Source organism: Arvicola amphibius, chromosome 1 (assembly GCF_903992535.2).
Source record: "Arvicola amphibius chromosome 1, mArvAmp1.2, whole genome shotgun sequence".
Classification (NCBI taxonomy): Eukaryota; Metazoa; Chordata; class Mammalia; order Rodentia; family Cricetidae; genus Arvicola; species Arvicola amphibius.
In genome coordinates, this window is record NC_052047.1 from 116,429,403 (window position 1) to 116,453,286 (window position 23,884).

At 37.0% G+C, this 23,884-nt stretch overlaps 1 protein-coding gene across 1 annotated transcript in view; it reads left to right on the top strand.

The window, feature by feature from the left end:
* Pde3b (phosphodiesterase 3B) overlaps positions 1–17,523 on the top strand; it is a 127,996-nt gene extending 110,473 nt beyond the window's left edge. The window contains 10 exon segments of the mRNA XM_038319432.2: positions 695–806; positions 2,521–2,634; positions 6,539–6,622; positions 6,625–6,671; positions 6,673–6,690; positions 6,692–6,737; positions 10,032–10,237; positions 11,728–11,889; positions 14,307–14,556; positions 15,632–17,523. Of these exon segments, the coding sequence (XP_038175360.1) occupies positions 695–806; positions 2,521–2,634; positions 6,539–6,622; positions 6,625–6,671; positions 6,673–6,690; positions 6,692–6,737; positions 10,032–10,237; positions 11,728–11,889; positions 14,307–14,556; positions 15,632–15,846 (1,254 nt within the window). The 3' untranslated portion in view covers positions 15,847–17,523.
* The last annotated feature ends 6,361 nt before the right edge of the window (positions 17,524–23,884 follow it).

Sequence of the window (23,884 nt, forward strand, 5' to 3'; positions counted from 1 at the left end):
TTGAGAAAAAGTAGAATTTGCAATGTCTTTCAGTAAATTTGGAATAAAAAACTAAGAGAAGTCAGCAAAATATTTTAGTCAGGACATGATTCATGTGATAAAATTTCTTTGCTTTTTCTTCCTTTTTATTGTTAGGTAAAAATAATTTTTGAGAAGTTTACAATGAACTAACTTAGAAATATGCACTGAGAGATTTGGAGAGATGGCTTAGTGATTAAGAATGTTTGCTGCTCTTCCAGAGGACCTGAGTTTGGATCCCAGTTCCCTTGTCAAATGGCTCATAACTGCCTGTAAAGTTAGCTCCAAGGGATCCCACAACCTCTTCTGTCCTCCACAGGAACCTTCACATCACATATTTGACACCCTCCTGCCCCAACAAGTATAAATAAAAAATATTATGGACCTGGTTCCACAGTATGTAATTGCAGTTACTTGAGAGGCGGAGGTAGGAAAACCTCAAGTTCAAGGCCAGCCTGGACAACTTAGTGAGACTCTACTCTGAAAACCAAGATGGACTGTGTTCATCATTCAGTGAATAGAGTTCTAGCCTAGAATGTGGGAACCTCAGGGTTCAATCCCAATACCACAAGAAAAATAAAATGTATGCATGGTTATATTCCTAAATATATCACAAAACAAACTACAGAGAGACATTCAGATTTTTAAAGTGAGTTTTATTTTATTTTACATTTAGGTTATGTATACTTTGTTTCAAGACACTGGTTTATTGGAAACCTTTAAAATTCCCACTCAAGAATTTATGAACTATTTTCGTGCATTAGAAAATGGCTACCGAGATATTCCCTGTGAGTATTGGCAATACCTGGTTAAGTTCTAATAACTTCTTGTTTTTCTCTTCAGATAAGCCAATAAATAATTTTTGAAATACACATTTGAGAAATTTTTAAATAGATATTTTAAAAGAATGTTATGTCTTATTACTTGGTGTTAACTGACTTACTAATTGTGATATATGTACTCTAAGCCTTCATTCATATAAATTTATTTTACATAAAATGGATTATAATTTTGATACTCATATCCAGTTTTCTTCACCTAAATATTGTATAGTACATATCATATCATTTTGTGTGTATGTATGTGTGTAGATGTGCACTTGTATTGTGGGTGTGCACGTGCATGTTTTGGACAGACTAACTGAGGTCTACTTTTCCCTGGAGCTCATTAAGTAGCCCATGCTTACTGGCCAGTGAGTCCCAAGGATCTTCCTGTCTCTGCCTACTCCAGCACCGGGTTAGCAAGTATGTACCACAGAGCTTGGCTTTTTTTATTTTTTATTTTTAATCTGAGTTCTCGCGATCAAACTCAGGTCTTTGTGGTTGAAAGGGAAATATTTTACCAACTGAACCATTTCTTTAGCCCAGTATACAATCTTGTATATCAGTCTTTTGAGCCTTATATTTTTAAGTATTAATGAACATTAGAACAGTAATTTCAGAAAATTGTTCATTTAAAAATATTACCCATAATTTTCTATTTTAAACTGTGTTCTGACTTATGAAATGACTTTTAATTTTATACTGGATATGATTGGAATTACATGTTAGGAAATGTGTTTTTTATGTATTAGACCTTTTTTATAGTTCTCTTCATATGAACAGATTAGTAAATTTTTCCTAAATTTGCATAACTAATAATACTGCTTAATAGTTTAAATTGAGTTGCTCAAGCTTTAATTTTCATTTAATCTTTATAGGAAACCTAAGAGATGTGTATTTCTCAGTTTTTGGCAAAAAAATAGGTATGCAGACTATATAATTGTTCAGTGAGCAAAGCTATTTTTCTGTGTGTGTGTGTGTGTGTGAGAGAGAGAGAGAGAGAGAGAGAGAGAGAGAGAGAGAGAGAGAGAGAGAGAGAGCGAGCGCCTGTGTGCACACAAAAAGACTAGAGGATGACTTTGGTTATCCTCCGTGTCACTGTCTTTCAGACAGGGTCTCTTACTGAACCTGTCTGTCTCTATGCTGGAGATCAGGCAAACTCTCAAAATCTTCTCTTCTTAGCTGCCCCACCCCCACCAAAGTACTGGGATTATAGTTCACATACAGTTACGCCCACCTTGTCACTTGGGGCCTGGGATCTGAACTCGGATCTTCATGCTTACATGAAGTGCTCTTACCCACTGGGCCATCTTTCCTGTTCCTAAAACTTTTCTATATTGTGTCTCCATAATCCAGATACCAAATGTTATAAAAGCCACGAAATAGAAATCTCTATAATTTTTCATACCCTTAAGTTATCTTTGCCTTCGCTTTCTGTTCTTTGGAGTTTTAATGTGTTTTTGTATTTTATCTGAAAACACTCATTTTTTTAAAACAAACAAACAAACCCTTTTTAATATATTGAGTTATCTTAAAAATAAAATACAATTATGGGAAATTCCTTTAATATGTCTTACTCATTAGAATATAGTATAACTAGACTTTTTCTCACTTTTCAAACATCTTATGCCAAACCTAATCAGTATGATTCTATAATAAAAGTATTTTTGGTAATTTTCAGATCATAATCGTATACACGCCACAGATGTCCTACATGCTGTTTGGTATCTGACAACACGACCAATTCCTGGCTTACAACAGAGCAACGATAATCATGAAGCAGAAACCAAAGCAGGTACTTATTCCTACAAATCTTTCTTTTAATTACTTAATTAGAAATAATAAATCAAGCTGTCTTATATCTTAATCTCTAAAGCTTTTCTTTAAGTAAACTTTGGTACACATAAAAGATTATATAAGTTGCAATGTTTTACATGACATAAAAATTTTAACCTGTTATCATCTTAAAAACTAGATTATGATCCAGAAGTACTATATGCAATGTGTTCTTTTTCCCTATTCTACCAATATAGCCATTATTATTTTAATATTATTATAATAATAACCATTGGATATTTGATAATTTTGTTTCATGTCTACTATGTATGTTTAAAATACACAGTAATACTAAACCAAAGGAAGCATTTAAGTGATACTTAAAACATTCACAAACATTGCAATTTAAGTTCCAAAAATTTAATACTGTCTTTCATCATAAATATCATTGTTTAAATAGGCTCCATGTATTAAAAAGTGCCTTATCTCTTATTTGAACTTGTAAAAGAGTGAAATACTCTAGTAACACTACATGTATCAGAGTAGAGTTTGTATGTAATACAAAATTTGCACGTTCTGTAGCTCTATTATTCCTATCTGTTACATTGGTGAAATAATGCTGAGTAGCTCCTATTGACTAATAATAAGTAATGAATGGGTGCTGGAGCGATAGCTCAGAAGTTAAGAGCACTTGCAGTTCTTCCAGCGAACCCAGGTTTATTTTCAATGCTTCTGTTGGATGGCTCATAGTCCAGCTTCAAGGGATCTAGGGAGTTAGGGGAGTCTAAGCGCCTATTGAGATTTTTGAAGCAAAATGATGGACAACTGATGAATTTGAAAATCTGTACCTATAGGGATTTTTTGAGTTCTGATGGCAAACTTAACTACATCTGAATACTAAATCTTCACACACACACACACCACACACACCTCACATACATGCCACAATCCTTTAACCCTAAAGCTGTGGATTTTATGTGCTACCCAGGGTATGAAAACCATATGAAAAGTTTTCCCACTTGTGTAAGTTTAAATTTCAAGACCAATCCATCAGTGCTTATGGTATTTTTACAAATAGCTTTCCTTTCTGGCGCCTCTGTAGACCACTGAAAATTCAAGCTATCTTCCTCAGATAGCTATTCTCCTTTTGGTAATAGTTCCTAGATTATTATTGTATTCTGGTGCATTTTGAAACTGATCATGGGAAGTAAGTTACAACATATTGTACTTAGTGCCCACTGATGATCGGCTTTCTTTATCCATACTTATGACTTCCTGGGAAAGTTTTCTGGTACCAGCTAAGTGAAGGAGAACCAAAAGGCCAGCTACTGGTGATCTTAGTCTGTGCCTTCTGAAAGTAGATGAGTAGAGAGCTTTATAGGCTCAGACAAGGGAAGTCCATTGACTGGATAATGGGAAAAGTTTTAAAATTTACCAATGAAAAGTGTGTTAAGCAATAAGTCTTGTACACTTGGTCTAGAAAGAGAGATGATTAAAGGAAAGGATCTGTACTCATTTTCAGTCAGTGGCTAACAGCTTTAGAAAGAAAAAGATTAGAAATTTGTCCAGAAGGAGTTCTAGGGGGTTGTGTATAAAACTCAGTGGGCACTGAATGATGGATATTAGCTTTGTGGTGTCTTAGTTAGAGTTTACTATTACTGTGAAGAGACACCATGACCACTGCAACTGTTGTGAAGAAAACATTTAATTGGGGTGACTTGCTTATAGTTTCAGAGGTTCAGTCCATTATTGTCATAATGGGGAACATGGTTGTGTGCAGACAGACATAGTGCTGGTGCTGAGAGTGCTACATCTTGCAGGCAACAGGAAATCAACTGACTTGTTACACTGATGGAAGCTGGAGAAAAAGAGACCTCAAAACCCACCCCCATTGTGACACACTTCCTTCAACAAGGCCATATCTCCTAATAGTACCACCCCCCTTTGGCGGCCATTTTCTTTCAAACCACCACTCCTTCTCTATTTACATAAACACACATAGACATGCACGCACGCATGCACGTGCACAATACACACACACTTACACAACCTAATTTATGTAGAAACTTGACAAAGAAATTACCTAACAGTTTTTACTGTGGCTGTTTTCAGTAATCAACTGGATGAAGTGCTGTCTTCCCATGATCATTATCAGTCATGTGTGTCATCTGTCATGTCTTGTGTCCCTGCCCCTGTCTCCCCCAGTTGTCATTCAGAGAGCTTAGGAATATAACACAAGATAGTAGGAGTAAAGGTATATGTATGGGCTCCAGGCAATTACTGAATTGTTTATTTGCATTTGCTTTTTACATTTTGTTGTTTATTTTCTTATTAACACCAGTACTACATACCAAAGATGGTCCTGAACTCCCAGGTGCTTGGCATGTATAGGTATCACAATTCTTAACTATTGTTTTAGTTTGATAAGGATATGTTTTGCCATTTGATTTTTAAAACTTAAGAGGGAACCTATAATGGATATAATACAAGAAAATGTTCAAGATATTGACTTGATATTAATAATTAGTCTTTTTAGTAGCAGTTTGCTTACTACATAATCCATGTCCATATATTCATTTTGTTTTTACAATTGTTTTAAGAAGTTTTAGAGTACAGTTTTCTAAACTCCGTATATAGTGAAAACATAAACAGTATGAAAATTGTTAGGAATATTTCAATTAATACTTTAAAATTATCATTAATATATTAAAGTCATTATGTTAAAATATTGTGATAACAAATATTGATTTAAATTATGATTAAGAAGTCATTTGGACTTTGACAAGACATTATTTCTGATGAAGACAACCAAGGATGTCTCATAACTCTTATCTTTGGTTTTATGTGCTCTCTGCTGTGTCTTTTATATTTTGCAATTTATTCAAATGCCTTTAGCAGAAATGATAGCCTGACCATGTAGGCTTGGCTAATAAACAAAAGGAGCAGCAGGTGAGGTGCTGAACCGGAAGCACTCTGAGGGAGAATGTGCTGTTTCTGCTCCCTGAGCAGCCCTCGGTGTCTCAGGCCATTTCATGTTCAGGCGTTTTGTTCTGCCATTGTAAGGAACTCTGTGGGAGGGAAAAGAAGGAAAAAAATTGTAATCAAGGCAGCATATGGAATAATTTTTGAGAATGATAGTTGAAAAGTAGTTGTCTGTGTTGAGCAGCTTAGTGTAGTGATATATTAAATTTCTACATGTTATGTTATTTTATAATCAAATTTTATTTTCAGGCTTTGTCCTGTTAGATAGCATTACTGTTCTATGTCTATTATTATATTTAAAATTTGTTGTTAATTTTTTTTCATTCAATATATTTTGATCATATTCTTCCCCTCCTCATAATTCCTCCTAGGTCCTTCTCACCTCCTCTTCAAAAATTGGGAAACAACAACAAAAAATAAAATAAAAAACTTTAAAAAAAGAAAATTAGACAAAAAATAGCAAAACAACACACACACACACAAAACGTAGAATCTGTTTTGGGTTAGTTAGCTACCTTTGGGCATGGGGCCTGCCCTCAAGTGTGATTGATATACAGCCACTTGACACGCCACTGGAGAAAATTGATTTCCTTTTTTCCAGGAGGTATCAGTTGTTTGGTCTTCTTGGTTAGGGGTGGGACGCTGTGTGTCTACTTCCCCTTCTGGTGCTAGGATTTTGTATGACTACTATATTTAGCCCTTTAAAATAAATGTTAGAAAATTTAGAGTTTCTACAACTCAGTTAGCCTGAGCAAGAAAGCATCTTCCTGGCACCAGAATTCTTTATGGCCTGCAAGATAAACAATGGGAAAAGTAAATTCTTTAAGTTGTCTGCGTCTATTTAAGTTCAACAAATTAATACTGATTTGGGGAATTCCATCCTTAGCATAATTGTCAGGAAGGTACACCCTAATGCTGGTTTGCTGCTTCTTGTCATACAGATTCCGATGGTAGACTTGGTTCAGGACAGATTGCTTACATTTCTTCGAAGAGTTGCTCTATTCCAGATGAGAGTTATGGCTGCCTGTCTCAAACATTCCTGCTTTAGAATTGATGGCTTTGTATGTGGCAGCTTGCCATGCACGATTATGACTCACCCAGGAAGAACAAATGAGTTCTAGTGGCGAGCAAATGCACCTCATGGTGGGAAGAAAATTTTTAGAAGCTTAAGAATAAGTCTGAGAATTTTGTATTTCCCATTGCAAATCTCTCTGTAGTCCATCCTTCCTTGTGAGTCATGTTACCATTAGACTCTTCCTCGCAATTAATTCATGAAAACACATGATGATGAATGCTAAAAGAATTTGGAAAAATCAGTTTCTTTGGCTATAAAAAATAGTTTATAAATAGCTCCATGTTTCACTTATTCAAAATCTTAATAAAAATATTTTTGTCTTTTATTCAAATCAGTAAAACTCTAGCTGGCTCTTTTTTCTTCTCACTTGGTCCTATGGTATAGCTAAAGTGACAATGGCCAAGGATATCACTCAGGGTTTATCGTCTTCCCATCTCTCTCCTAATATTTGTCTTGACAATGTGACCTTCAGTCGTTCTATCTATAAATTTATTAGTGTACTGAGAATTTCTTCCTTGGCTGGCGAGATGCCTTACCAGATAAAGGCACCTCCCACCAAGAGTGACAACCTGAGTTTGATCTCTGAGGTGCCCACCCATCTGATAGAAAAAGAGAAAACAAGTGCCACAACCTGGCCTCAGACCTCCAACATGTGCCATGGCATGCACATGTGTCCCCAAACCCACATACACAGATATGCACATACAAATGTGATAAAAAGATCTATCACATTATCACTAATTTATTTTGATGTAATATTTTGTATGGAAGAAATATAGCTGATAAAAGTATCAAATTCTGTTTTGGGTCACGTCACAGTTTAAATCAAGTAGTATATGAACTCCCAACATGAACAATGTACTGCAATAACTTTAAACATGAGGTCTTGGAACTAAACATACGGCCTTTTGAAGAATTTAATGTGATTTGAGATTTTGGAGTAGGAGATTGCTGCAATGTTGTATGTGTGTTTCTAACCATATGCCTTACATAGGAACTTGTTACTGTTTCTCATGAATTTCCTGTCTTCACATTAGCATTCTGTTTTAACTTTAGTTCTTAACTTTCATCATTTGTAGCCATTTTCTGTTTATGTTTTTACCTATCTTCTTCAAGCAAGCAGGCCAAACGGTTTAAATGTAGGGGATAAATTCTTTAATATCAAGTTGAGTGATGTAGGTGTTGTGGTATAACACACACACATGGATAGATGATAGATATAGATAGATAGATAGATAGATAGATAGATAGATAGATAGATAGATAGACAGACAGACAGACAGACAGACAGACAGACAGATAGATCGATAGATATAGAGAGATGGGTTAGGAGCATATAATTTTATTTCTCTATTGAGACTTAATTCATGGCTCTGTTTTCTATAGTCAGATTCTGATAACTTTAAATGTGATTATTGATATGTGTTTGCTTTGTAAGTGTTATTTGGGAGAAACTACCTACCCAGGATACATATTTGCAGTTTACAAGGTCAGTGGTCACATTGCTTTTGGACCTGTGGTGAGGAGTCTGTAGTGAAGCAAAACTCTTGTGTCAGGGCAATCAGCATGTGAAAAGACAGGAGACTGGCATACAACAGTCTTTTCCAAGGGGCATGCTCAGTGACTAAGTCTTGAATTTACCTCCAGGTAGGAGGAAGCTGCCTGGACAGATTGAGTTATTAATATGGGTCTCAGTACTCAGACTAAACAGTTCTCAATATAGAAGTGTAGTAGGTGGCACTTAGTAGGAAACAGACCCCATTCACATCCCCAGAGTTTCTCCTCAGTCAGAGACTCGGCTCTTTACAGCACAATTCATTCTCATAGCAACAGGTGACATGGTCTTTCCTCAGCTTGTTCTCAGTGTCCCCATGTATTTGAAGTTTCTAGTATGGAGATTATATATAGATTCTGTTCTGATTCTGGTTTTGCTTCCATTTTACTTCTCTTTAGTAATTTCCAGGACAGTTTGCATAGTAAAGAAACTGGTAAACTTACTTTATTTTACTGCCCTGACTCTGAGAGATTTTAAAGCCAGCTAACTAGCTTCAGAAAATACTTGAACAGTGTGTTTAAAATGTTACTCTGTGTATGTGTGTGTTGGGGGGGGGGTTGCATGTGGGGGATAGAGGACAAATTTCAGGCGATTTCCAACTGTGCGCTCCAGGATTGAACTAGATCATGAGGCTTGTGGAATTAACACTGTACGTGCTGAGCCATCTTACTGATCCATGAAACAGTGTGTGTTTTAATGACCAGGGAGTTTCATACTTCTTTTTGATATGATGACATATTTTGATAGCTTATCGATCTTCATTAATTAAGCTTGAATTTTTCAACACTGTTAAGTTGGTCCGCTTATGGAGTCTTGGAATAAAGTCTTTTTTAGGGGGGATTTATGATGCTTAGAGTCTCTGAGATTGATGGGAGGCTTTTAGTGGGGCATAACCGCTTAGATCATTCCATTATGTAACATGATCACATGAGCATGCAGGTGTGCTTACATCTAGGCATTGATATTCAGATAGCAGGTATAGGAATCATGCTCACGTATGTCTCACATGGTATTGTTTCCTCTGTTTTGTGTCTTCCTTTCCCGATTAGGCAGTAAGGACCAGAAAAACACAAACAGAGTTTTGTTTCTATTTCTTAATCCCTGACCTTTAACATAACTTGACATGGGCTTTTTTTTTTAAAAAAATAATACTGTTTTAGTAGTTTTAAAATGTTTTAGTTTTAGAGATGGTAGAACCTTAGAAATTCGATATTCTACTGGTTATGAGTATGCCTCAGTGTTTTCCACTGGTATGATGGAGGGGAAGCAAGGCTCATACTGTTGAAACCATGGATATTTGTGGTCTTACCCATTTTATGCTTATTTCTCACTACTTAGAAACTGTGTCAGGAAGGGAATGCAGACTACGCACCCTCAGACACAGGGGTCGCTGGCTTATCCTGGGACTATTTCTTCCCTTTAGTTAACTCTGGTTTTGGGTACAGAATACGAGCTTGTACCCTACCCACCCCGTTTTATATCCCAATAAATTTGTTATCAAAAGCTTTACAGATTGAATGTTTACTTCAAAAGCACTTTTCCATCACTTGGGAGGAAGCATGATATTGCGGAGTATTTGAGAACAGCCTTGTAGTTTAGATCTGACATCAGAAGGAAAGGTGTCCTTAGCCTCTTTGCACTTTATTCTACTTATTTGTAAAACCATTACAACCTTTCATCGTAGATATTAACATCCTGGTAACACGCCTCATTTATGGTAGGTACTCACTCTTCTGACCTGTTTTTGACATTGAGTTATTAAAGTTCCTATGTGTAAGATGCTTGTCTCTTTTTTATTCTTTTTAGGCAGTTTTATACAATGACAGATCTGTTCTAGAAAATCATCATGCTGCATCAGCTTGGAATCTGTATCTTTCTCGCCCAGAATACAATTTTTTGCTTAACCTTGATCATGTGGAATTCAAACGCTTTCGTTTTTTAGTCATAGAAGCAATCCTTGCCACAGATCTCAAGAAACATTTTGATTTCCTTGCTGAATTCAATGCCAAGGTTTGTTATGTAAAGTAGTGCCTGATTTTGAAAAGGGAAATTGTTGTTGTTAGTGTTGTAGATGAAAGGTGTTTTTTGATATTAAGTTGGAATTACATTACACATAAAGTAAGAGTAAATAACAGATATAAAGAGTTTTTATTATTATAGCACTGTCTTAAAATACTCTGCTTGCTATGCTTTCTTTAGACAAATAGATGAATTTTATTGTAGTTTTTTTTAAAATTAACAAACCAATTAATTATATCCAAAGTTTTTATAACAGAAGTTGAGTTTACACAGTGCCAAGTGAGACGTTTTATGAAATTAAAGTTGTATTTCTGAGAAGCCTCCTTTGTGTTAGTACTTTTTTCCTGCTGATCTGGTTGAAGGGCAGTTTCTCGTTTTTTCTGTTTGACAAGGATTTCCTCATCCCAAAACTGTGGAAGATCAGCTTACAGCGCCCCCCTAAGAGAATTCATACTCCCTGTGCCAACTGGAATCATTAAATTGCTCTGACAACAATGATAGTGGCAGTGAGTCCCATGAAGCAGAAAAAGTTGAGGACAATTGCTTTACTTTCTTGAAAGAATTATGCCCTGCCCCTCTATTGTTCTCAAGCAGGAAACTGTTGATTCCTCAATTTTTATTTCCAAGAGGAAATAAAAAGCATACTAAATTTGCCTATCTAATAATGATAATTGCAGTTACTTAAACAATGTTAATTAATATTTACTTAGCCTTTATTATCAACCAGGCACTCTGTTTATTCATCCTTGTGGCAGTATTTGACAAAATTACCATCTCCATCACTTCTTTATAGAGGAAGAAATAGATTTGAATAGGTTAAATGCTGAATTAATACCCTTGTGAGTTAAGATTTAGACCATGGAGTATTTTTCTTTTTTCTTTCATTCTATTTCTTTTGATTTTTGAGACAGGGTTACTCTATGTAACATTCCTGGCTGTCCTGGAACTTGCTCTGTAGGCCAGATTGACCTCAAACTCACTGAGATCCGCCTGCCTCTGTCTCCCAAGTGCTGAGATTAAAGGCCTGTGTCACTGCTGACCAGCTAGAGTTAAATTTCTAAGATTCGTGTCTTAGAACTGTATCTTCCTGGCAAAGCTAGAACTGATTTTTCCTTAGCTCTTTTAAGTGGCCTTTCTTTAAGGTAGAAATAGTTATAATTCTTATGATTTATAGATTCATATATTTAATACACATACATACATATACATTATTCTCTGTGATAATTACAAATAATGAAACCAAAGCTGATCATCTTTTAATAAAAAGTTATACTGTCTTTGAAACCAAATCTTAATACTATTTCAGTGGGACATTTTACCACGTAGGCCCACGTTACAGCAGATTCTGATTTTAAGGAAGCATTTCCTGAAATTTCTCCCTGTTCTTTGGACAGGAAACAATTTTATGGTAATTGGTAAGAACAAACAGACATTGGAAACTCCTTGTGACTCAGAACCTGATTCTCTTTTGTCCAAAATAGGCCAATGATGTAAATAGTAATGGTATAGAATGGACCAGTGAAAATGATCGCCTCTTAGTCTGCCAGGTGTGCATCAAACTCGCAGATATCAACGGCCCAGCAAAAGCTCGGGATCTACATTTGAGATGGACAGAAGGCATCGTGAATGAATTTTATGAACAGGTAAGATGAAACATGAGATGGATGGGATTTTGAAGATCTGCCATATGAAGAAACAATTAACCTTGGGGGCTTCAGTTGAACAGGAAGTGTATGAGTTGTCCTGGAAGAATTAAACATTGAGTGTACCCTGGCTCTTTGTGGTTTCTCAACTCTACCTTTGCTGCTAATATCTTTTTAAATTTTATTATATGTGTATGGATATTTTGCCTGCATGTATGTCTGTGCACCTTGTGTGTGCCTGGTGCCTGTAGAAACCAGAAAAGGGCTTCAGATCCACTGGAATTGGAGTTACAGATGGTTGTGATCTGCCATGTGGATGCTGACACTTGAACTCAGGTCCTCTGAAAGAGCAGCTGGTGCTTTTAACAACTGAACCATCTCTCTATCCTCTACTGCTAACATTATAGTAGCAAACAAAAATAGATAGCTTATTACTTGCCTGGAATAAAGTGATTGTACTCTTGGCTGAAAAGATAAGGATAGACTACAGTTTCCAAGGTCACTTCCAAACAGAATATATAACTTAAAACAATTGATTTCCAAATGAAATAGTTTTCCCCCTCAAAATAATATTTTAATTATTTGGGAATTTCGTACAATACATCCTGGTCATACTCTCTTCTTATTTCTTCCTCCTATCTTCTGCCACTCCACAAACAAAACAAACACAAAACCCCACCAAGTCCAATTTGTGTTGCTTATCTACTCTTCGAAGCATGGTCAAACTCCCAGTGTCTAGAAAACTGAGAATGAAAGGCATTGAAGGCTTCTGTAACAACCCTCTCCCAAAAGAAACAGTCCAGACAGGACTCTATTGAAGAGAGTTCTTAAAAACTGATAAAGATGCTGAAATATAGTGTAACCTCTTCACAGTTGATGGCTTCTGCGGGGATTGGAAAGGACCCAAATAAGTAGTTTTTAAGTTATTTATAGTCTTCTCAGAAACATATTTAACCATCTAAAGACACTCTCAAGTCTGTTAGAGAAAGGACTGTCTTTTGCATTGGAGCATCCATGGGACAAAAACCTGACAGAAAATAAAGGATAGAAGTGAGTTCAAAGTAGATATTGAGTTGTTTTCAAAGACTTGAATTATACGTGTGCTATTTTTAATATCTTTTAAAATCTTGGCTTTAAAACAATTTTTCCCATTTGCAGAATCTCTGCTATTTATGGGTGGGGGGGGGGGGGGTTATTTTCCCATAGTGTATGTGAAAGCTGAGTTTCCTACAAGCTTCAAGTTTCATTAATCGTGAAAATATCGAAATACCACCCACTTATACACCTCTATTTCTTTGGAGTCCTTGGCTGTAATAGCCATGAATATTAAAGATATTTACACAGTTAGAGCTTCTGTGTGTAAGAAAGTAGGAGTAATGAAACTGAGTCTGCCTGATCATGCACACTGACCCCATGCTGTATTATAAAAGGTACAATGTCTTTTACCTATGCTTAGAGTTATATAATACCATACTGTGTAACCTGTTATTGAGACTGGGAATAGAAATATGCAAATTACATTATAATCTTAAATTAAGTAAATATAGTTATTAAGTAAATATAGACATAAAATAGTAATATAAGTAAATACAGTTATATATTAATGTTATATACAATATATTATGATATATATATTACTTAATATATGAGTGATTATATAGTCATAAATTAATATATAATGTGTTACATATTATATATCATATGATATGATATATTGCATATATATTACATATAGTAATATAAGTAAATATAGTCATAAATTAAATAAATATAGTCACTCCAAATCAAATAATTTAGTTTAATTTAATTAAACTATTAATTGTTGATTAGGAATGTTGCAGGTTGATAGTAAAATTGTTAGTATTTATTTAAATACTATTTAAATACACACACACATACACACACATATATATATATCTTCCCTATTAACTGAATATCAGTTGTTCTAGTTTCTATAAACAGAATATCAGAATACAGTTTTGTTTAAAATTTCTCTAATGGAGATAAGACAAAATAACGTTTTTTTCCTGTGCTGGTAGTTGATGCAGGTCTCGGGAACCCCTGTTAAACATGTGCCCATGAAGCCATACTCCATCCTAACAATAATCACAGTCATTAGTGTTTTGTGCAAAGATTATTTTGATGTAGACTGTGTTTTTAAAACCTCAAGATTCTGAGTGTGGTAGTGCACACCTTTAATCCCAGCATTTGGGAGGTAGAGGCAGGCAGATCTCTGTGAGTTCAAGGCCAGCCTGATCTACAGAGTGAGGTCCCAGACAGCCAGAGCTATGTAGAGAGACCCTGTCTCAAAGCACCAAAAAGAAAGAAAAGAAAAAAACCCCAAGACAATTTTAACAGTAAACCTTAATGGTTGTATTTTTGGTAGTTAAATGTAATTTTCTTTTTAAAATGCTCAGGGAGACGAAGAAGCAACCCTTGGTCTACCTATTAGTCCCTTTATGGATCGTTCTTCTCCTCAACTAGCAAAACTCCAAGAATCTTTTATCACTCACATTGTGGGCCCCCTGTGCAACTCCTATGATGCTGCTGGCTTGCTGCCTGGTCAGTGGATACAAGCAGAAGAGGATGATGATACAGAAAGTGATGATGATGATGGTGAAGAATTAGATTCAGATGATGAAGAAACAGAAGACAGTCTAAATCCCAGTAAGAATGGAAGGAAACTATATTTTCTTAATGCTATTAACTACAAATATTCTTTAATTTGAATTTAGATTTTTGCATGTTAGGTACAAATATGTTAACTTCTGTCAGAGTGTTCAGATTCAATAGTCAGGCTTTGGATAACTGCCGTGTGCTACTTTTATAGTACTCTTAATTAATGAAAGCAGCATTTCTCAAGATGCTGTCCTTCAGTAGCTGCTCATCTGATCATCTCTGAAGTGAGTCCTAGCAGTTAGACTCCTCATCTCATTCTCTTTGAGCATCTGAACATCTGGGGAGCACCACTTCAACGAATCAAAACAGTGAGGAGAAAAGGAGAATAAGCCCCTGGCTCTTAGAGAAGAACCAATGTTTTGATATTAAGAATGAGTGGTATAGCAACATATATTTCTGAAAAAGACAACTAGTGGAAAAATTTTTTAAAAAATTGTCTTTGAAACTTAATGTCACTTCATGTTTATTTTAAAGTAAGATTTAAATTACATCTACTGGACATTTTTCCTAGTATACTAAGAATCAGAACTATAACACAATGAGAGTTGTGTTTTTATCTATTGGAGGTACTTGTCTGTAGATGCTGTCCTCCAACCAATGCTCTACAGCAGTGCTGTCCCCACTTCAGACACAAATGCCTTGTGTTTAGGGCTAGTATGGCAATTTGGGGTTAGTTGACTGGTTTTTCAGAATAAATAATATTCACTAGAATACTAGTAATTACTTTCAGTTTACTGCATTAAAACATTACAAACTTGAATTTTAACTTTGAATTGTTAGGACTTTTCTTAGATTTCAGCACTATACTCCCCTCCAACCCAGTGTTCTCTGGACTTCATCTGTTAGTTTCTATCCTGAACAACCACTATCACTCATAGCTTTGTTAGTCTGTGTTGTTTGTTAGGATGTGAGCTCCATAGTGTGGATAATTTTTTTTCTTACTGTTTACATTTATAGCCTTAGAGCTTGCATAACTAAGACTAGAGTGCACTCTTAGGAATTTATTGAATGAGCGATTGAATTTCATTTGCTTTGATATAAATGTCTGTTTTCAATTTCACAGAACCACAGAGAAGGAAAGGCAGGCGGCGGATATTTTGTCAGCTAATGCACCACCTCACTGAAAACCACAAGATATGGAAGGAAATCATAGAAGAAGAAGAAAGGCGTAAAGCTGAGGGGAACAAACTGCAGGTGGAGAGTACCTCCTTACCTCAAGCAGATGAGATTCAGGTCATTGAAGAAGCAGATGAAGAGGAAGAGCAAATGTTTGAATAGATGAAAGCTTGTGCTGAAGAAGCCTGGTGTCCTGTGCCCAGGGTTAGCAGTCAATACCTAATGCTCACTGCACTGGTTCTTAACTGACCATTCCCATGTGGACAGGCCTTAATACTGTGAGAGAATCCTTGCTGCCCTGGCAGTTCTCACTCCTAAGCACTTTCATCACAAACTAGAGTTGGCTGCAGCTGACATGTGTTGCAGAGCCTTTTCTCCAAGTCTTCACTGGGTGTAAACAGTTTGTCATGATGCTGCTTTGCTGGGCAGTCAGCTCTTTATTTTTCATGGCGAAGGAAGGCCAAAATGGGAAAGTCAAGAGACTTCAGCTTTCGAAGTGGCCATAATGCTTTTTATGAAAACAGGATTCATCTTGTGTTTCCAAATATATCTTTTATGTCTTTGTTTTGGGGTCGAGAAAAGAAACCTGTGCCCAATACAAAAAGGAATTTATTGTGGCCTTTCTGAGTGATTTCTGCTTATGGCAGTACACTGTTCAATGTGGTTCTCCCAGCTTCATCCATGAAGGACTGAGGACCTTTGTTATACTTAACAAAATCCAGGTGCATCAATTTCTGATGCTTTTTATTGTTGCATATAATCTACTTGTGTGTTTTACTTCTGCCTAAAGTATTCAGGTTTGCTGTGGACATCAGAAGTCTGAATTCTAGTCTTACTGATTTTGTTCCATGGTTGAATTTTAAAGGTGTTTAACAATGAAGGAATTTCATTCTTTAGTCATAACTGTTCTTATTTTTATTTTTGCTCAGGATAAGTAATTTTAAATATTTAGCTATCATAAACATGGCATAGATTTTCCAGAAAAAAACATTTTCCTAATATTGATGTTACCTTTTATAAAATGAGCACCATTTTAATTAAAGCCAAGAGAAAGGAGATAATCTTGGGCCTTAATGCAAAATCAAATGAAACCAGTCCCATCAAAGACATTGCCTAAATAATTGGTTATCTTTAGATATGTGTCTTAGGTGTCTTGTAGCCTTAGGTGTCCGGTTATAGAAAAACTGATATTATTTTGGTTAATTTCTTTCTGCTCCATGAAAACCCAACAGAGATGACTTATCACTGTGTAATAACATTAGCGCTCCACAGAAAACTGAATTCTTAGGTGAAGTAAATGATGGGAATACATGCCTAATTTTTACATAAAAACTATAAATAGTTCAATAAATAATTCCATACAAATGCATATAAATACCTTACTAAGAAAACAGACCACATTTATAATGTTTACATAAACTCATTAGAGTGTGGCTATGTGCCCTCGTTGTGAAAAATTATTGAAATTATACAAAGCAACCAAATTATACCAAGATGGTAAATTGATTTCTCATTACTCTTGAAGACTGTACAATATTTTGGAGCCATTCAACTTGATGCATAGTTAACTGTCAGTTTCCATAGAAGTTCCTATAGAGTGTGATGCTGGAGTTTCCTGCCTACCTAAGGTATTTAGGTTGTCTACAAGGCTGCAGTTAAAGATCTATTGAGTACTAGGGTTTTTGATCCTGCAGGTATCATATTTAATGAATCACTACACTTTATTTATTAAACATGTTGAGTGTTGAGTTCCTTTCTGTCACTTTTACTACCACACCCACATTTGTAAATTGGTTCCACCATATATTACTGAGTAATAAAACTTTAACTGATAATATATTGAATTTGTGTTTATATATATATATATTCTGTGTGTATATTTCTCTAAAATATATTTTATATCCTATGCAAATTATTTATTCTGTTGCTTCCTTTCTTACAGAAAACATTATACATGTGTGTTTAAGTTCATACATGTACAGGCATATATTATGAGAAACAAGTCTCTAAATATTGTTACTTACATTTTTTATTGGAGTAATTTAGTTTTAAATTCTGTCTTGAAAGAAGCACATTTTACTTTTACTAAAAATGTTACTAGAAACTCATTTGAAAATAATTCTTAAATTATTTAATTCTTGCTTAGTAAACTAAATCAAAACATCCCCCCAAAATTAAAATTATTGAAATTACCCATGTAAAAATTTTAAGTATTATGATTGAAAGTCATTAATGTGACAATATATTTAAAAATATACATTCTCCTGCTAGGTGGAGTCCTACTTGAGGAATTGTCATAAGCCTTATAAGTCTTGTGTGAGGTATGCTGAGGATGGAACCCAGGGCCGCTCGTCTGCTGTGTGATCACTCTGCTGTTCTATAGTACCTCCAGTTCATAGTTCTTTTTTTGCTTGCTGTAGGATCAGATTAATTTTTTTTAGGATTTTATCACAAATCTGCTACTGTAAATTATTGTTATAAATATATAACTGAAAAATATCTATGTGTTTTCTGACACAATTTTTTTCTCCATAGAAACCTATTTTTGTCATTGTTATTTATTTGATTGTTTGAAAGCTGTTTCCAGCTATTCTTACCTACTTTCCTCTTGCTGTTGGCCTTATCTGCTTATTTTTTACAAGAGTCTGGCATTACTTAAGTAAACAGAATTCTCTCTCTGAATTATAACTCATAGAAACAAACTTTACAAAAGAGATAAATAGAGCCAATTGGCTCCTTTATTATAATTCCTGGGCCACTATGAACAGCTCTGAAGTGCTTGTGGTTTAGCAGAGACAGGTAGGTCAGGAATGAAGTGGTTCTCTGGGGAAGGGAATGTTTTACAGTGAGCACCGAAGAATACAGTTCGTTTTGATATGATTGGAGTAGAAGAGAAACAACCACAAACAGAAGCCAGAATAAAGGAAATCATCTCCACATTGGACAAGCCAAGAGTTTTATGCTGATTGGAGTAGAGGAGAAGAAGAGGGGCTGATTAATGAGAGAGGGTGGTTAACAGTGTCTCTTCTAAAACATGGTATGGCATTTAAGTTTCACTCTTAAGGAAATAGGAACCAAAGGATTTTTGATCTGAATGAAATGATTTTTATGTGGGGATCATTATCACACTATTTTTAATTGTTAAAAAGTTGTTTGTGATCATTTCTGGGTTTGAGCTTCTGCCCTCAGCCCCAACAGACAAGACAGCTAAAACTTGTCTATGCTATATAATTAGAATGAAACTTCAAGGGAATAGAGTCCCAACGTCTGTTTTGCTGAAAAACAGATTTTAGTCTGAGTGAATTGACCACAGTAAGGAAGTCTCCTGTGTTTTCACCTAGAACAAAACAAAAGGAAAAATAACTCTATGTTAATCAATGCTTTTTCAATTGTTCTCTTTTTTTATTCCCACTGTACAAAAACACATTTTGTGCCACATAGTCTAATAAGAGAGCACTTTGTGTATTTTTTAGACTCAAGGGTACTTTGCTTTATATTTGACAGATAAAAACCTATGAGATCTGTAACTGAATTTGTTATATAATTTTTTTCTTTGACAGTTCTAATTTTTTCTTTTGACAGAGTGGAAGAACAAGATTTAGAAACAGGGAGACCTTGTGGGTTTTGACTAGGATAGGTTGTAGAGTAAAAGAGAAATTAATGGCCTTAAAATTTAAGACACAGAATCCATTTCTTTGGTGATTAATTGGACTTGGTATCAAGGAGGGTGACAGATTTCTGATTTGGAAACTCAGTCTGAGACTGAGAAAGAGTAGATATGGATGCAGTCGAGGGCAAACGGATTAATTCAGATTGAAATTGAGGTAGAAGGGTTTGGTAAATTCTGGTGTAGTTCAATGAGTTCAGAAAAGAGATAAGGGCTAATAACATTTGGATTCACTTGATAATGACAACCGCAAAGAGGAGTCAGAATAAGGAGAGTAATAAGACTGGGTTCAGAACTGAAACAACTACATAGAGAAGGAGCTTCTAAGAGAAAGTAGGAAAAGAAGAAAGGGCACAGTGAGAAGTCCAAGTAAATGGATCTTTCAAGAAGGAAACCTCAGGGCTGGTGAGAAGACTCTGCAGGTAAGAATACTTGCCACCAAGCCTGAGGAACTGTACCTGATCCCCAGAACACACACAGTGGAAGAAGAGAACTCCTACAACGTCTCTTCTGATCTCTATATGTACAAACACACACAATGTTGAAGAAGAAAACTTGAGGCCAGCCTGGGCTATAGTGTGAGACAATGTCACAAATAATTTTTCTAAAGCATGATCAGTAATGTATGTTACATGCTGCCTGAAGATAAAATCATCATAATATGAAAATGTTTTGATTTTAACAAGAATGGCATCACCCATGTTGTTTGCAAAAGGAATTTTGTTGCTGTCATGAGACATATGCCAGTATACCACAGCTTAGAACATGTTGGAGATACAACCAGGTGGTGATTATTATGAGAGATTAAATAATGTACCTTCCCATCACAGGGCTGTTCTGAGAGAAATGTTATTCTGAGTTTTACATATTTTACCAGATTGTGCTGAAGTAGCAGGTTTGAAAATATTCTCTCCAGGAGTTCTTTGGTCTTCATGGCAGTATAGTACATACAAGACAGCCCAGAACAGCCATCAGCAGCCTGAGAAGTGCCCTCCATAAAGTATCTGCTCAAGTAAAGCCAGATTCTTGGCTTGACTGCAGAAAAGAATTTCAGGATGAGCCAATATGCAGAAGGGTTGGTGTTTATTAAAGAGAGACTTTAAAAATAGATTTAAGCTCTGGGGTTAATTGAAAGGCACCCAAATCAGAGGAAGGATAAGATAGTCAATGTGAATGGGCTTCCCAAGGAAGATCCATGCTTGATTGTCCTAGGAGATGTCATATATATTATTACAGTTGTTTTCATGTTACATCTCAAAGTGTTAAGAAACTTTTCCCCCTCTTTTACAAATGGGATTATAAGTGGCCCTGGAGTGCTTATTATAATAAGATAAAACCAGGGATTGTAAGGATTACACAGAATTTAAGTCCTATCCTTACTATAAATGGGATTTCTTGTGAGATTCCCAAGAAAGTAATTTTGCAGCTGGTAAACGAAAAACTACCTTATACCGTTACACCTTAAGAATGGTTCATTGGTATTTGAATCCTATATTAGGGTCGGACGAAGAGATGACTTGGCCCAGTTAGGAGTTTTATTACAGTTTGCCCTGTACTGACACTGTGCAGCTCACACCTACCTGTAACTCCAGCTTCAGGATTTCTAGTACTGTCATCTGGCCTCTTGATGCACACAAACACACTCCCACATGGACACATAATTAAAACAGTGAATCTAGGGCTGGAGAGATGGCTCAGAGGTTAAGAGCACTGACTGCTCTACCCAGAATTGAACAGAGGTTCTAAGTTCAATTCCAGCAATCACGTGATAGCTCATAACCATCTATAATGAGATCTGGTGACCTCTTCTGGCATGCAGGCAGAATACAGTATACATAAAACAAATCTTTAGCAAAAAAAAAAAAAAAATATATATATATATATATATATATATATATATATATATACAAAAAAGTGTCTCTGTGTTGGTCATTTTTTCAGTGAACATTCTCGTGCTAGAATTCTTGATTTTACTGACAATAGGCTTTGCCCAGACTCATACCGGGATATCTTGTGTTTGGAGTGACTTGATACTACTCGTGTCAACATTTCTAGCCATAGTTTTCACTGAAAGTGTTATAGTCTTTTAATTTTGGACACATTCATTGACTGCTACAATTAAATACAGTGTAATTCTAATTAACTCACAGTTGCGAAGGACTTTTTGACTTAGCCAAACAAATTTACTTTAGTTTCAGCTTAATTTTCTTGTATGTAGAAAATTCTAGTATGATTGTGCTCACATGTCGGGAATGTTATGAGAATTGATTGCTTTAGTGATCACTAAGACACTCTTTGTTAGTAGAGGTATATAATGCTATTACCTAATAAACATCCTTTATCACTTTATTTGGTTAACAAAATAATCTACACAAAACTGTGCTTTAAAAGCTTGTCATTTAGAATTTGTGATTTTGTTTGACTTGTTGAGTGTGATTGGTAATATAAAATTAAATCTGAAAGTAAAATGAAGTGCTGTTTATAAATATGCATAGCACTAGAATCGCTGCCAACATAACTGCCACTATGATTTGTGGAGTGCTCAGTGACAGTGGATGAGCACATCGCATATGGATTTGTTCACATTTACACATTTAAAATACAAAAACTGAGAATCCTCCCCCCCATCCCCTGCCTCATCCTCCCGTCTTTGGGGCCACAAAATCCCACAGCTCAGCCTGCTTGGGCTCTGGGGACCTGGAAATTGAGTGCACCCAGGCCGGTGGGAGGTCCCCTCCTTCATTTGACTGCCCGGGGCAAGGTAGGCCTTTGTCTGAGAGCTGCTTGAACTGCAAGGGGACCTGACAGTCTGCCAGAGGATCCATCATTCTTTGGGGTGAGTGAGGAGTGAGTGCCCGAACCGCGGCAGCTGTCCAGAGAGGGACCACCTACACTCCACAACTCCCCCTGCCTCCAGCACACTCCCTGCTCTTCCTGCAGGGGTTATTCTCCCCGGATACCGCCTCGCTCTCCCTGTCCCTTCCCAGCTTGCACCCAGAATCCTCCCCCCCTCCCCCTGCCTCATCCTCCCGTCTTTGGGGCCACAAAATCCCACAGCCCAGCCTGTTTGGGCTCTGGGGACCTGGAATTGAGTGCACCCAGACCGGTGGGAGGTCCCCTCCTTCATTTGACTGCCCGGGGCAAGGTAGGCCTTTGTCTGAGAGCTGCTTGACCAGCAAGGGGACCTGACAGTCTGCCAGAGGATCCATCATTCTTTGGGGGGTTATTCTCCCCGGATACCGCCTCTCTCTCCCTGTCCCTTCCCAGCTTGCACCCAGAATCCTCCCCCCCTCCCCCTGCCTCATCCTCCCGTCTTCGGGGCCACAAATCCCACAGCTCAGCCTGTTTGGGCTCTGGGGACCTGGAATTGAGTGCACCCAGGCCGGTAGGAGGTCCCCTCCTTCATTTGACTGCCCGGGGCAAGGTAGTGGCCTTTGTCTGAGAGCTGCTTGGCCTGCAAGGGGACCTGACAGTCTGGCCAGAGGATCCATCAATTCTTTGGGGGTGTCCCTGCTCCAGTTCTCTAAGGCCATCCACCCAAAGGGGTCGACTCTGGCCTACAGGCAGGTCTGAGGATTCCTGCGGAGGGGGCGGGCTCCTTCAGATTGTGCTGGCCAGGTTCGGCTGTTTGGTATTCCATCCCGCCCTGCCCCACCTTGGCCCCTTTGTCTGGGCTGCGACCCTGGGCTGCCTGGAATCCCTGATCCTGTGCCACTGACATTCCATCTGAACTGGTGAGTGAATGCGGACCCTGGGGCAACCTGCCCTGGAAGAGAGCACAAATCCCTACCCCCACTTCCCTCTGCAGGCTTGTGTCTGTTTCTTCTCCGTCCCTGTGTCTCCCAAGCTTTCCCTAGTGTTCTCAGGTGTCCTGCTCCTTTTCTAAGGCCATCCACCCAAAGGGGTCAGACTCGGGCCTCCAGGCAGGTCTGAGGATTCCTGCAAGGGGAGTGCGGGCTTCTTCAGATTGTGTCGCAAGGAATAGGTCCTCCTCTGGCACTGGGGAGATCCAACCAGTTTCAGTCACAGCAAAGATTGGTCTAGGACACCAACGCCTCCGGGCTCCCTTTGAAGGAAGAGATGGGCAGGCGCCAAAGCAGGAGCTCCTCAACAAACATGAAAGGCAACATGACATCACCACAAGCCAGACATCCCAAAACAACAAGAATTGAACACCCTACCCCAGAAGATATAGAAGAAACCGACCTTAACAGTACTTTATGAAAATAATAGAGGACCTTAACAGGAGGTAAAAAACTGCCATAAAGAATGAGATGACAAACAAAAGGGTAGACGAAATAAATAAATCTCTCAAAGATACCCAAGAAAAACAAGAAAAAGCAATCAAACAGGTAAGGGAAACAGTACAAGACCTGATAAATGAAATGGAGGTATTGAAGAAAACACAATCTGAGGGACGACTGGAAATGGAAACTCTGAGTAAACGAACAGAAACTTCAGAGACAAGTATTTCCAACCGAATACAAGAGATGGAAGAAAGAATCTCGGACTCTGAAGATACTATAGAGGAAA